The sequence below is a fragment of the Capra hircus genome, chromosome 19 (assembly GCF_001704415.2).
Source record: "Capra hircus breed San Clemente chromosome 19, ASM170441v1, whole genome shotgun sequence".
In the NCBI taxonomy this organism is placed as follows: Eukaryota; Metazoa; Chordata; class Mammalia; order Artiodactyla; family Bovidae; genus Capra; species Capra hircus.
Window position 1 is genome coordinate 40,424,360 of NC_030826.1, and position 13,036 is coordinate 40,437,395.

A 13,036-nucleotide genomic window follows, 5' to 3' on the forward strand; every position below is an offset into this window, starting at 1 on the left:
GACTAAGGGACAGGGGCTCCAGTTCCAGACTGAGCTGGGATAGATGAGCAGGACAGTGTGAAAGTGATTGAAGGGTCAGGGAGGGTTTCCAGCCACAGACGTTACAGGGACAACTTGGTTCTTTGCAGAGCTTGGCTCAGACTGTGTGTCTAGATCACTGCTGACTGCACAGGCTTGGGTCCCGTGAGCTCTGGAAAGGTGTTTGCAAGCTGGACACCCTGTCCTTCTGCCCCTCCTACCTCGTTCAGCCACTCAGGGCCTGTGTCATTGGAAGGGCTCAGACCTTGTGGCTCTGAGCATCTCTGAACAATGAAGCCTGGGGGAGAAAAGGGCTGTGGGGGTAGTCAGGTGGGGTGTGGGGTTTGCAAAACAAGAACACACTCATTTGCCATTTACTGAAAAAACTTTTCCCCCTTTCTTTTAAAGTTGTTGTTTCCTCCAGGGAAAACTTTTATTTGTAATGAATAAAATGTGTTCTCTTAATGAACTGAAAGCAGAACAGGATGAGAGATGTTTTCTCCCTGTGGCAGAGAATAAAACAGCAGCTCATTGGCTGGCTGCAGGCAGCCACCCCCGGCCCTTAACCTTTCTCCTTGCCTGCTCCTCCCTTCGGAGCTGAGCTGAGACCTGAGATGGGCCGGCCATATTTCATCTCTGCCCCAGAATCGTGGCTGGGAACAGGGCTTAGGCAGGGACTGGCCTGTGGGAAGCACCACACCCCTTCAGCTTGGAGAGCCTGAGGAGAGGTGGCAGACGAGGGCTCAGCATGCTTTTAGGAGGCTTGGAGGCTGCCGATTCTTGCTGGCTCAGATGGCAGAGGAAAAAGAGAGATGGAGGCAGGGATTCAGAGAGTTAGTTTGACCCACTGGCATCCCTGTTCCCCTGCTCAGGCAAGAAATCTCCCCATGGTCTCTGGTCTCTGGAAGACCTTGCCTTGAGTCTTGGGGAGGACTTCTTTCGAGAAGAACATTGATCTGGAATACTCGCTGGGCCCCTTCCACCACCTAGATCTCACCAACACCTGCTCCCCTTCACTTCGCGAGGTGTGAGCTGTTTCTTGACTTTCACCTCTGGTTTTGGGGTTTAGAGGATAATGGTCTTGGTTTTGGAGTGTTGCAGGATCTGGGGTAGCTTATCAACCATGTCTCTTTGCAGCCTTGGTTGAGGTAGCTAGCGAGGGTTGGCGTTCTTCTCTCTTCTGCGGCTCAGGTTTTTACCACGAGATAAACCTTAATGGCCAGACCGGCCTTTCCCTCAGCAGCTGTTGGATCTTCTGCTCCGTGTCCCTGATCTGAGGGGCCCTGGGAGAGGTCCCTCTAGTCCCAGTGGAGGTGCCTCCTACGGGGAGAAGGTGGTGGTGGTCTCAGCCTCCACGCTCATGGAGGACCGCCGGGTGTGCCGGCAGGAAGACCACTGCCGGAGCCGCTCCTGGCTGAGGCAGCCCAGGTCCTTGAAGAGCTTGAAGAGGTCGCTGCGGAACTTGACGCCGATGAAGGCGTACAAGAAAGGGTTGACGCAGCAGCGGACACAGGCCAGGCTGTAGGTGACATCGTAGGCGATGTTGAGTTGCTTGCTGAGCTCGCAGCTGGTGCCGCTGGTGATGTTGAAGTTGGCCACTGTCTGGGCCAGAACCACCCCGTTGTAGGGCAGCTGGAAGGCTACGAAGACCACAACCACGGCGATGATCACCTTGATGGCCTTGTTGCGCTCGAAGTTGCGTGCCTGGAGCAGGGTGCGGATGATGACAAGGTAGCAGAAGCTCATGGCCACCAGGGGGATCAGGAAGCCTACCACCATCTGGGCCACCTGGATGGTGATCAAGGCCTCCACGTGCTCGGTGACGAGGGAGCACCGCAGTGCCTGCTCACTGCTGCTCTTCTGGATCCCGCTGTACATCAGCTCTGGGGTGGAGAGCACCATGGCCAGCATCCAGATGCCCAGGCAGGAGAGCTTGCTGATGAGAAGGACACGGGCACGGTGGCGGTGGGCCGAGACGGCCTGGACGATGGCGACGTAGCGGTCGATGCTGATGCATAGCAGCAGGAGCATGCCGCTGAAGAAGCTTATCTTGTAGATACCAAAGATGAGCTTGCAAACGTGGACCCCAAAGACCCAGGACTTGGCTGCGCTGTATGCCCAGAAGGGGAGAGTCAGAAGGAAGAGAATGTCCGCCAGGGCTAGGTTGAGCAGGTACGTATCAGTCATGGTCTTGAGCCTCTTGAAATAGATGTAGGTCAGCATGACCAGCCCGTTGCCCAGAAGGCCCACGAAGCAAATGATGGAGTACATGATCGGGAGGAACCAGGCTTTAAAGTTCCGCACGTCCTTCTTGAAGCACACGGACTCGTACAGCGTGTAGTCCACTGTGGTGTTGTCTCCGATGTAATCATCCGTGACCTCATCTTGGCAGAGGCACACCTGCAGGGAAGGAACACGCTCCAGCTTAGCTGAGTGGGTTGAAATCTCACTGCCCTGGGACTGTCTGGAGCAGTGGTTTCAAACTGTGATCAGTATCATCTGCGAATTCTTAGACACCCTTCTGAGACCCACGGAACCCAAATGTCAGGAGCTGGGGCCCAGGAATCTGTTTTTCTAAACTTTCTAGGTGATTCTTCAACTTGAAATTGGTGGTTTCTCAAATTTTAACATGCTCTTGAACTTGGGGATTTGGTTCATATGATGTAGTAGGATGGGGTGAAGCCTGGGATTCTGCATTTCTAGTAAGTAGGAAGTCTTCTGAGAGACTTGATCTTATAGGTGTTAACGGCAGACTGGAAATGGTCTAGGCTTGGGGGTCAAAAGAGCCTTGGCCTGGTTAAGTGTACTTTGTCTCTCCAAGCCTCAGTTTTCTCGTTTGGGAAATGGAGATGAATACTCTCTCCTTCCCATGGTTGTTGTGAGGTTCCTAACTTGGATTCTGGCATCCCTTTGTCTTCATGGAACTTTGATTTTGCCTGCTGGAAACTCCAGAAAAATGGGATGGTAGGTCTTTCTTTTTGAGTCTCCTTTGGAATCTGGTAGAAAGAACTTTGCAAGGGAGGAGGCCTGCAAACATACCCCAGCTTTGGAGGGAAAACCCACTTGGGCTAAAGTTGAGGAGGGCCCAGAGGGAGAAGGTGGTGGTGGTTATAGTCGCTAAATTGGGTCCAACTCTTTGCGGCCCCATGGACTGTGGCCCACCAGGCTCCTCTGTCCATGGGATTTCCCAGGCAAGAATAGCGGAGTGGGTTGCCATTTCCTTCTCCAGGGGAGCTTCCTAACTCAGAGATCGAACCTGTGTCTCCAGCATTGCAAGTGGATTCTTTACCCCTGAGCCACCAGGGAAGTGGAGTGAGACGAGAGGAAGGCAAAACTCTGTTAAGAGGCCACAACGCCCTGGGTTGGGGCAAGATGCTGTGATCATGGGTGGTGAGTGACCAGAAGGCTTATGGATCCCTGGGGCCCCAGGCACAGAGACCAGCAGGCAGCAGGAGCTCAGGGGATACAGGCCCAAGTGGATGGCGGGGCCGCAGCCTCAGCTGTGAGTCCTCTTGGACACAGGAAGGAAGCGCAGCCATATCTTCCCTCCATCTTCCCACCCTCTCCCCCTCTCCCCGCACCTTACTCCTCTCTCTTTTCCTCGCTGTCTCTTCTGGCATATTCCAAACAGTAGGGCTCACGTGTTCAGGGTATTTTTTAGGCTATCTGCAGGGCAGGGTGAAGGTTCAGGCAGACGGCTGTGATTTGATCAATGAAGGAGACACATGGGGTAGCTGAGCTGTGTGGGGCGGGGAGCTGGGCTGGAAACTGTCTCAGCAAACTCCTGGTCCGTCCTCTGGGAATGGGGCCCTGGGCAGCCCTGTATGATGGATTTACACCATTGGGAAACTGGAGGGACTGTAGAGGTGATGAAAGGAGGCTCTTCAATGGGACTGGTTCAAGGTTACTCAGCCAGAACGGGAACCCAGTCTCCTGATTTGCCTGTATTATCCTGGCTCTTGCTCACTTCCACATTCTGGATTCATCACTGTTCTGTGTGGGGACAGGGTGAGGACCAAATCATATCCTGGAGCCTTTTTTGGGCCATTGCTATCTTGAGAAGAGATGTCAGTGGCAACCCTTTCCTCTTTTCTGGGTACGACTGCAGCCTGGGAGGCCTGCCAAAGGCTGGCTGTCCTTGGCTGCCCAGGGTAACACCCAAGACCTCAGATCTGGACATAAGCGGGTTCTGGGCTTCGGTGGGCAATACACCCAGCCTCTAAGACGTGTGCTTCCCACTGCCCTGTTCGGCCTCCTTTTTCTCTTCTTCGTACCTGCCCCACCCCTCACCAGGGGCCACCAGGCTTGATGTCTCTGTAGCCCACAGCTCCACCACATCCTGCCCCATCTGAGCCACCCCCATCTCCCCAGGTAAAGAAGGAGATGAGCCCAGCTGTCCCTCATCCCCTCCCCAACCTTCCAGTTTCCACTATTAGCATTCCAGCACTCTGGAGCCCTGGGAAGAGGGGAGATGGTGGGGAGGGAGGGCTGATGGGGAAGGGGGCCAGGCTGTAGGCTACAACCCAAGCTCCAGGAGGTCTCTGGGATGGGTTTTTGGGAACAGTGCCCAGCTTGGGGCCTGGCTCTGGCCAGAGCTCCTGGAAAACTGCCTCTCTGGCCTCCAGACCTGGGGAGGAGCCAAATTCTGAAGCACTGCCTCTCCAGCTCTGGCCTCAGCCGCCTCCTCTGGCTCCAAGAGAGCTCCCAACCCCAGCAAAGTCGGGGGAAGAGTGGATTTCTAACTCTGGCACTTGGTGGGTGTGGATTTTCTGTTTCCACATCTGGGATTGAGAAGCTGAGACCTGTAAGCTGGTGGCCTTTGCTCCAGAGTTCTGGGCCCCCCTGAAGGATGGGTTCCATCCACCCTCTGTCACTCCAGGGTCCCCATCCTCCCCTCCCCTTCCCCCAGTGAGGCTCAGATCAGTCTATTTCAGAAAAGGGAACTGGGACTTCGAAGGGAGCATTTAGCTGGAGATCTTGGGAGGAAGACATGTTTGGGGTGATAGGATAGTAAGCTGCCCGCAGGTTCTTTTCTCATCTTACATATGAAGATTTACACTCATGGGTGTGTGGGCACATATGTTCCAGACCCAGTAACCTCACAGCCTTTGCTGTTTTGCAAAGCAAAGAACTCTCTCCAGGAACTCAAGAGTCTACTTTTCTATCTCCTGGGTGGGGATATTGGAAGTGAAGTGGGGAAGGCAGGGTAACCTGCTTTCCCAAAAGTTTTAATTGAAATGGAGTAAAGGAATTCAGAGAACACCTGTGGCTTTCTAGGGTTACTCAGAAGATGGAGAGGGTGGCCATCAGCTTAAAGAAGACCAAATTTGTGCCTGGGTCTATTTCTTTCCAGTAAATGCCCAGTGACTCCACCAGAACCACAGGGCCTGGGTTTGAGAAGGGCTAGGTTTGCTGAGGGGCATTTGGGAGAGGGAATGGAGCTTTCCTTGGCAGGCAGGACACCTCACCTGGAAAATGACGAGGAGGGCCACCACCAACACGTTCTTCATTGGCTTCCCTGAAGAGACAAGGTAGGAAAGTTATTGCTCAGCAGGACTGGCTCTTTGTTATGAAAAAACCCCACAGAGCCAGGGAGAACGTGGGGAACTTTCATCACAGGCTCTGGACACAGCATTTGAGAGCATAAGAACCAGACTGTGCCTTGGAGCACCTGGCCAGTGGCCCAGGCTCACTGTCTTCACCTCTGCTTCCTCCTCAACTCCAGAAAGGGTCCTGGAAAGGAGGGGGATCAGAATGCAGGGCAGGCGCTCCCTCTCCTCTTGGCTCTTCAGGGTCTCTTCTGGAATAGGAGAGTCCATCCTGGCCCAGATTATCCCTCAAGGCTGAGCTTCAGCTGACCTTGACTCCTGCGTCTGGACGATCCCCTCCTATTCCATGCTATGCAGGAAGCAAGACCCTGAGGTGGTGGAGGTGGTGTGTGTGTGTCCCGCCCTGCTCTGGTGCCAGGAGGCAATGGGGAGCATTTTTCCTGCACCCAGTGGGTGGGCAGCCACCTATGAAGCCCTGACTGTTTCCTGGTGGAGGCTGGCTGAGGAGGTAGACTACTTTCACAGGGCTGCATGAAGGAGCATTCCTTACTGCCTCTCAGTGGCAAATAGTAAAGTTCTTCTGGGACCCATGAGGCTCCCCCAAACACCCCTCATCCGGCTGTCGTCCATCCAGCACTCATTGGTGGTCCACCTGGCCCATGCCCCTAGCCTGCCTCTGGGCCAGGGACATCGTCCCTTTTACCTAGTTCAGGCCCATAAATGAGGAGGTGCCCAGAGACTGTGTGCTGCTGAGTGAGTGAATGAATGAATGACTTGTTTGCCCTTCTCCCAAGCTGCCCTGTGGGGACCTTGCCATGTGGCTGTGTGACAAGAGTGAGGCCATTCCCCCAAGGTCACTTGACTAGCACGGATATGTTTTCTTTAACTTGCTTCTAATCTAGGGCCTTGGTGAAAGAGAAAAATGGTGGGAAGGAGTCAGAGGCTGGCGGCTTTCTGGAAGCCAGGAGGCCCTCCTTAGTTCTGAACGGCAGGTTGAGAACCCAGGTTCTCCCAAGGCCTGATGTGAGCCCTGGAAGCTCAGTTCTGCTTGGTGGCTGAGTTGAGTGCTGGACTTGGAATTTATTTCTTCCAGGGGGTCAAACAGGGGAGACCAAGTGAGTCGACAAGGTGATTTATACAGAAGTCTTATCTCACTTAAAGTCTGAGAGCTGTGCCCTATTCATCTCTGTAAAACCCCTTCCTATAATTGGACCAGCCCATGGGAGACAGTAACTGTGATGCCAGGAATGAATATAAGGCAGGACTTGCTGACCCATCGCACCTCTAGTCTCAGGAGGGTCAACAGACCAATGCTTGGGACCCTGCTTCTAGCACCTTCTGGAGGCTCAGGGCTCCCTTCAAGCAAGCAAGGAATCTTGCTTCCCAAGATGCCGCAGCACAGGGCCAGAGGGTCCGTGTGCTTGGCCACAGCACCACCTGCTGGAAATGTTATGACATGACATCCAAGTTGCCATTACCCGGGGAATTTGCCTAAGACAGAAATTCTGGGGTTGGGGTGTCTTGCAGGAAGGAGGAAGGGCATGGAGCCACATAAATAAACAGGTATTTCTCCCGTTATACTGCACATTACTGCTAGGCACATCTTCCTCAATCATAGCTCTGATGCCAACCCCCATTGTGCCCTCCTGCTAAATCCTTAGGATCTCTTTAACCAGTCCTAAGGATGGCAGCCTGATGCTGAGCGTGGCTGTCCAGCCCTCCACTGTCTACTTGGACCTGCCTTCCTAGCTTCATCTTCTGTTTCTGGGGGGAGGAGTTGTCGTCCCCAGCTTGCCCCTGAGTATTTGCAGTCTTGGGTGGGAATGGATTTTTGTGCAACATCAAGGCTCCCCTCTCTCATCCCCCTTCCTTGATGAATTATCCCGAGAGCCCTTGAGCTCGAGTCCACATCTCTACCCTTAAGCACACTCTCCTGTGGTCCAACGAGCTGCCCAACCTCCACTGACTCATCTTGATGTGAAGTGCTCGAGGTTTCTTTAAACGTACCAGTCTTACAGTTACTCTAGAGAAAGCCTGCTCTGACTGTCTGAGAACCGAGAAACCTCAAGATTGTGATGTCACAACGGGTGAAACACGAGGGGTAAGAGTTGTGTTTCTATTTCACTCCATCAACCTCCTTTCCTGGGCCTTCTCTCAGTCCTTTTGCCACTGGCTGGGGGTGGGGGGGCTCAGGAGGGGCGCTAGAGGATGTGCGTAGGTGAGGTCTCCTTCCAGGTGTGTTGGAGAAGGTCGTTGAGCAGGGATCTTCTAGGACCAGCATAGGTTGTTTTTCAAGAAAGGTGACCAAACAGGAACTTGGGGAAACTCTGGTGTGAAGCAGAGGAGGCCTGGTCAACGGCCTTGACTCAGATGATTGTTGTCTGTTACAAAGTCATAAAGCAACTGGCCTTGGGCAGCCACCAGGGTGGGGCCAGAGAAGTTGGGAATCTCAGGGGCTGAGGAGCGGTTGAGTGATGCATTGGGTATTTTCTGAGTTCTTGAGTTTCTAGTAATGATCACAACGAAAAGGAAATTCCCTAGAACTCCAACCTTAGCTCCCAGTGAGAGAAACTAGAGATTAGTAACTTTCCCAAAGTCACGCAGCTGGCTGGTAATGTAGCTGGGCTTTGAATCCATTTAATTTCAGAAACCACACTCCCAATTCCTCTTCCGTGCTGCCTCTCAGACTTTATGTTCCTTTCTCTCCTAATATCCTGTGAGTTACCCCTTGTGAGTCTCATTCTATATTTCAGAAAATAGAGGCTCAGAGAGGTTAATCCACTTGTTTGGGTCACACAGCTGCAAAGAGATGGTCTGAGATTTTTGAATGGAAATCCTGCTACTTCATTTCTGTTGAGTCTGTTGTGTATTGGAGCCTCTGTGGAGCATCAGGGGAATCCACACTCTCCTCCATCTATTGGTCACTTGTTCTGTTGACTCTATCCCTGTAACATCCCAGAGCTGGCCCCACTTCTACCCTGACATAAGGCTTTGCCACCCCAGATCTCCTCTGAAACACAGACCACAATATTTAACTCATCTAACTGAAACAAAAAAAAATCTTCACTGGTTTCTCATTGCTTTCAGTAAAAAAACCCAAAGTTTTTCAGCAATGTCATACAGAATCTTAAAGATGGACCCTGCCTGTCTGTCCTACCTCCCTTCCTTCTCAGTACAGCCAGGTTCTATACATCCTTCTCAGCTTGCCTCTTTCTTGTCTCTATTAGCTTTTATTAGAGCTGACCAGCTGGGAGCCTGTAGGCTGAGTCCACAGGATATTCTGCTTTGTTACATGGAGTTAAAAAAAAATTGGATTTGGATGCCTTTAGGTGGGACTAACCTCTGAATCACTCCACTGTCCTTCACTTACTATATCTTATGCCCATTCCCTCAGTTACATTACTGGCAATTGAGCCACTGAGATTGCTAGTCCTGCTACCTCCTAGGCCCCTTGCTTCTCCTTGTCTGCTTCGAGAACTCCTACACATCCTTCAAAACCCAGCTTAAATGCCCCGTGACTCATAGTCACTGTTCGTTTCTTTAGGTTTCACAATTGCCCTCCTTTTACCCCATCAGCACTCTCTCTCCCCCTCTTGCAATGGGTCATTGACACATGTGTCTCTCCCTACACCAGACTGGTCCTGCCTGAATTCTTCCATCAATAGCAGTTGACTGAAAGTACCAAGCAAAGAGGAGAGATTTCCCAACAGCTCCCCCAGGCTGCAGGGTTCCCCTCTTCCCCAGTCAGGCTCCCCAAAGGCCAGAAGGGATTGGCCCTGAATTCCTTCAACTTCTCCCTCTGCCTCTATTTCTGGCTGAGCTGTGGGAAATGAGTATCTCATGGCTCATTTTTTTTCTTCTCTGCTTTGGAAAATTCGAACTGAAGTCTTAGGCCCCATTTCTTAAAGATGGACAAAGAAGGCACCTCGGGCTGCCCATTCAAATCGTGAAAAAGGCCTGCTCAGCTCTGGGTTCTGGCGTTTCTCATTTTGTGTAACAGAAACTCTACCCCTCACCCACCTCAGGCGCCCTGCTGGGCTGACAAAGATGAAAAAAAAAACCAGATCCTTTGTGGCTCATGTCATACAAACGGCCCAGAGCCCTGGAGCCTCATCTGAGCAAAATGTATCAGTGATGTCCCCTCCACCAGTATTTGGGGCTCAGTCGGCCGTTGGGGCTCTCTCGAATTGAGTGAACAGTAACAACAGCCTTTTATTCTGGAGACATGTCCTGCATTAAAAGGACCTCCCTCCCTCATTAATGCCTGTGAGTCTAGCACCCCAAACCTAGTCCTTGGGAGGAGGACCCTCCGTGCTGCGCTGTGGCTGCTCTCATGGGCTCATCAAGTCAGCGACGAACATCTCTCTCTGACTCTCTGCTCAGTCGTTCCACAGCTTGAAATCGGCTGACAGCTTGTAATCGGCTATGATGGGAGAATTTACACCGTGGCAATTGGCAAGCACTACATATCAGGGAGCCGGTTCTCTAGCCTTTACTGGTGCACCGCGGGGACCTGCTTGGTTTCTTTCACAGAGGTCAAACAGAGGGGCAGGATCGGGGTCTCCAGGGGACAATGTCTGCATTCTGGTACCATAGTTAGTAGGGGTGGATGTCTGGGAAGTGGGATTAGTGGGCAAGCTGCTGGGAGGAGGGGAAGTTGGAAGGGATTTTTAAAAACTAAAATCAGAGTTCTTGATGCCATTCATTCATTCCACAAACCTTTTTCTGCTCACACCTCCAAAGCCCCTGGGAATCAGAGGTGCAAGAATCAAAGCCTGCCTTCCAGGAGTTCTGGGTTGGTGGGTGCAAGAGCCACTTTAGCCCTTTGACAGCTGTTTGCTGAGTCGACCCTAGGTTCCGAGTGGGCGGGAAAAGCCGACATGAAGGCAAGAGGCTGTGGTGTGATGGGGAGGGGTGTGAGGACAGCAGAGGATGAACAGGGAACCTTCACTTTTTAAAGCCAACCCCTTGTGGCTTTGAGGCTGCTGTGGTGTTTGTTTGCTGGTGAGAACAAGCCGTCCAGGAACCTGGCCTTTGTAGCCTCAGCTGACTCTTAAGCTGAGATTTGTAAATGGGGTGTCCGGAGCTGGGTGAACCCCTAAGGACCTGCTTGGGGCTTCCCTTGGACTCCCTCTAGTTAAGACCAAGGTTAGACCAGAGGATGGATTTTGGAATAATACTCACTTTTTAGGTAGAAAAAGTGAGTGAGACTGGGAGCTGAGTTGGAGGCCCTGGCTGTGACTTCAGCTGAAGGCCCCTCGTGGTCTCATTTTGTGTTGCCCATTCAACCTTTGACTGGCAAGAGGCAACAGCCTCCCCGTGGGATATGCAACAGAGAGAAAGTAAGCGCAGCTCGTGTTGCTAGTATAGTGTCACTTACATAATGCACTCACCTTGAATCTGCCTCTTGTCATAACCCTAAGAGAGTAGACAAGCTCAGCCTGGGAGAGAGGTGGGAATAGGCGGGCAAATGGAGGGTCCTGAACCCTCCAAGATTTCTCTGATGAAACGGGGCCCCCGGGAGCCTTCCCCATCACCCCCTGGCTAGCTAGAGCAGGTGCTGTCCAGATCTCTACCACCCCAGCCCTGGCACCTTCTGCAGAACCTACTATTCTTGGTAACAATGGTCACCCCCTTCCCTAGGTCCGAAAGAAGTACCTGGAGGAACAGGGGTGCACGTTCTCTGGGAGGAGCCACTGATTCCCACCAAAGCCACCTGGTTCCTCCGGGAGGCTCCCCCATGCCTTCCACCCCATCCTCCACCCCCATTCCACAAAGTCATTCTGGCCATCCAAGTGACCCCAGTAACTGCTATCTCTCTCACTCGGGGGAGGCTCACTCACCCAGGTCCATGATTCTCTCGGCGGCTGAAACCACACAGGAAGGTTGTGCCGGGGCTCTGTCTGGGGAGGATGTGGTTCTAGCCCCTTTTAAGCTGTGAGAGGAGCCACCCTCTCCTCTGCCCCTCCCACCCCCGCTCCTCCCCCTTCTCTGGCCTCACTCAGGGTCTGGGCTTAGGTGGCTTCCTGGGACCAAAGGGTGTGAGGGGTACGAGAAGGTGAAAGAGAGTGACAGCCCACTCACCAGTCATAGGATCATGAGTCACTGGGTCATTTACATTCAGAAAGCCCCCCTTGCAGACTCAGGGCCCCGCCCAAGGCAGGGGAATGAAACTATTTATTGGTCTGATAAATGTTTACACCCTAGGTATCACATGCCAGGGAGCTGGAGATAAGTGAAAGATCTGTCCCCATCCTTCCCTTGCCCAACTCAGTGTCATAGGGGACTACATTTCCCAAACTGCTTTGCCCTCTGGTTTTTGGGTAGGTTTGGCCAATGGGAGGCACTGACAGATGTTGGAAAGCAGAAGAGGAGGGATGTGCCAGGATCTCCTTCTTTTTTTTGAAATTTACTTTACGATATTGTGTTGGTTTCTGCCGCACATCAACATGAATCAGCCATCGGACCAGGCTGTCTCTTTTCTCCTCTTTTTTCTTTTCTTTCATTTTCTTTACTCTTTCCTCTCCTCTTCTTTTTCTTTCCTTTCCTTTTAAGTACAATGTTATTGCGATATAATTCACAAATAAATTCACCCTTTTAAAGAGTACCAGTCAAAAAAAATTTTTTTGGTATATTCACAGAGTTGTGCAATCATCACCACAATCTGTTTTGGAACGTTTAAAATAGTTTCCCCCTGAAAAACCACGCCTCCTCCACCTTTACTCATTAGAAATGACTCTCGCTATCCCCTCCATCCCCACCCCCAGCCACTGGCAACAACAAATCTACTTTCGTCTTTTACAGACTTGCCTATTCTAGACATTTCACATAAATAGAACTATTCTCTATGTGGCCTTTGTGTCTGGCTTCTTTCTCTTAGCATAATGATTCCAAGGTTCACCCATGTTCTCATATATATCGGTACTTCATTCCTTTTTATGTCTCAATAATATTCCATTGTATGCATATACTCCATTTGGTTTATCCATGATGAGCTGGACGTTGGGGTTGTTTCCAATTTTTGGCTATAATGAATAATGGTGCCAGGAACATTCATATACAAGTTTTTGTGTGGATATATGCTTCTTTTTCTCTAGAGAACATGCCTACGAGTGAAAATGTTGGGTAATATTGCGACTACATGTTTACCATTTCAAGGAACTGTCAAGCTTTTCCCAAAGTGGCCTCACCATTTTTCATTCTCATCAGCAATGTATGAAGGTTCTACATCCTCAACAAAACCTGTTCTCTATTTTATTGTTGATGCTAGCCATCCTAGTGGATGTGAAGTGGTTTTGCTTTGCGTTATCCTAATGACTAATGACGGCGAGTGCCTTTTCATGTGCCTGTTGGCCATCTGTGTGCTTCCCTGGTGGCTCAGTGGTAAAGAACCCACCTGCTGACGCAGGAGACATGGGCTCAATCCCTGGGTTGGGGAAGGGCAACCCTTCCCCTGGGGAAGGAAATGG

General features: G+C 51.5%; 1 protein-coding gene across 1 annotated transcript; it reads right to left on the minus strand.

The window, feature by feature from the left end:
• Window positions 395-11,466, minus strand: CCR7 (C-C motif chemokine receptor 7). Its single transcript, XM_005693784.3, has 3 exons — window positions 11,411-11,466; window positions 5,487-5,536; window positions 395-2,418 (listed from the first exon to the last, which is right to left on the minus strand). Exons 1-3 carry the CDS (start codon window positions 11,418-11,420, stop codon window positions 1,339-1,341), a joined length of 1,140 nt encoding a protein of 379 aa, XP_005693841.1. The 5' UTR covers window positions 11,421-11,466; the 3' UTR covers window positions 395-1,338.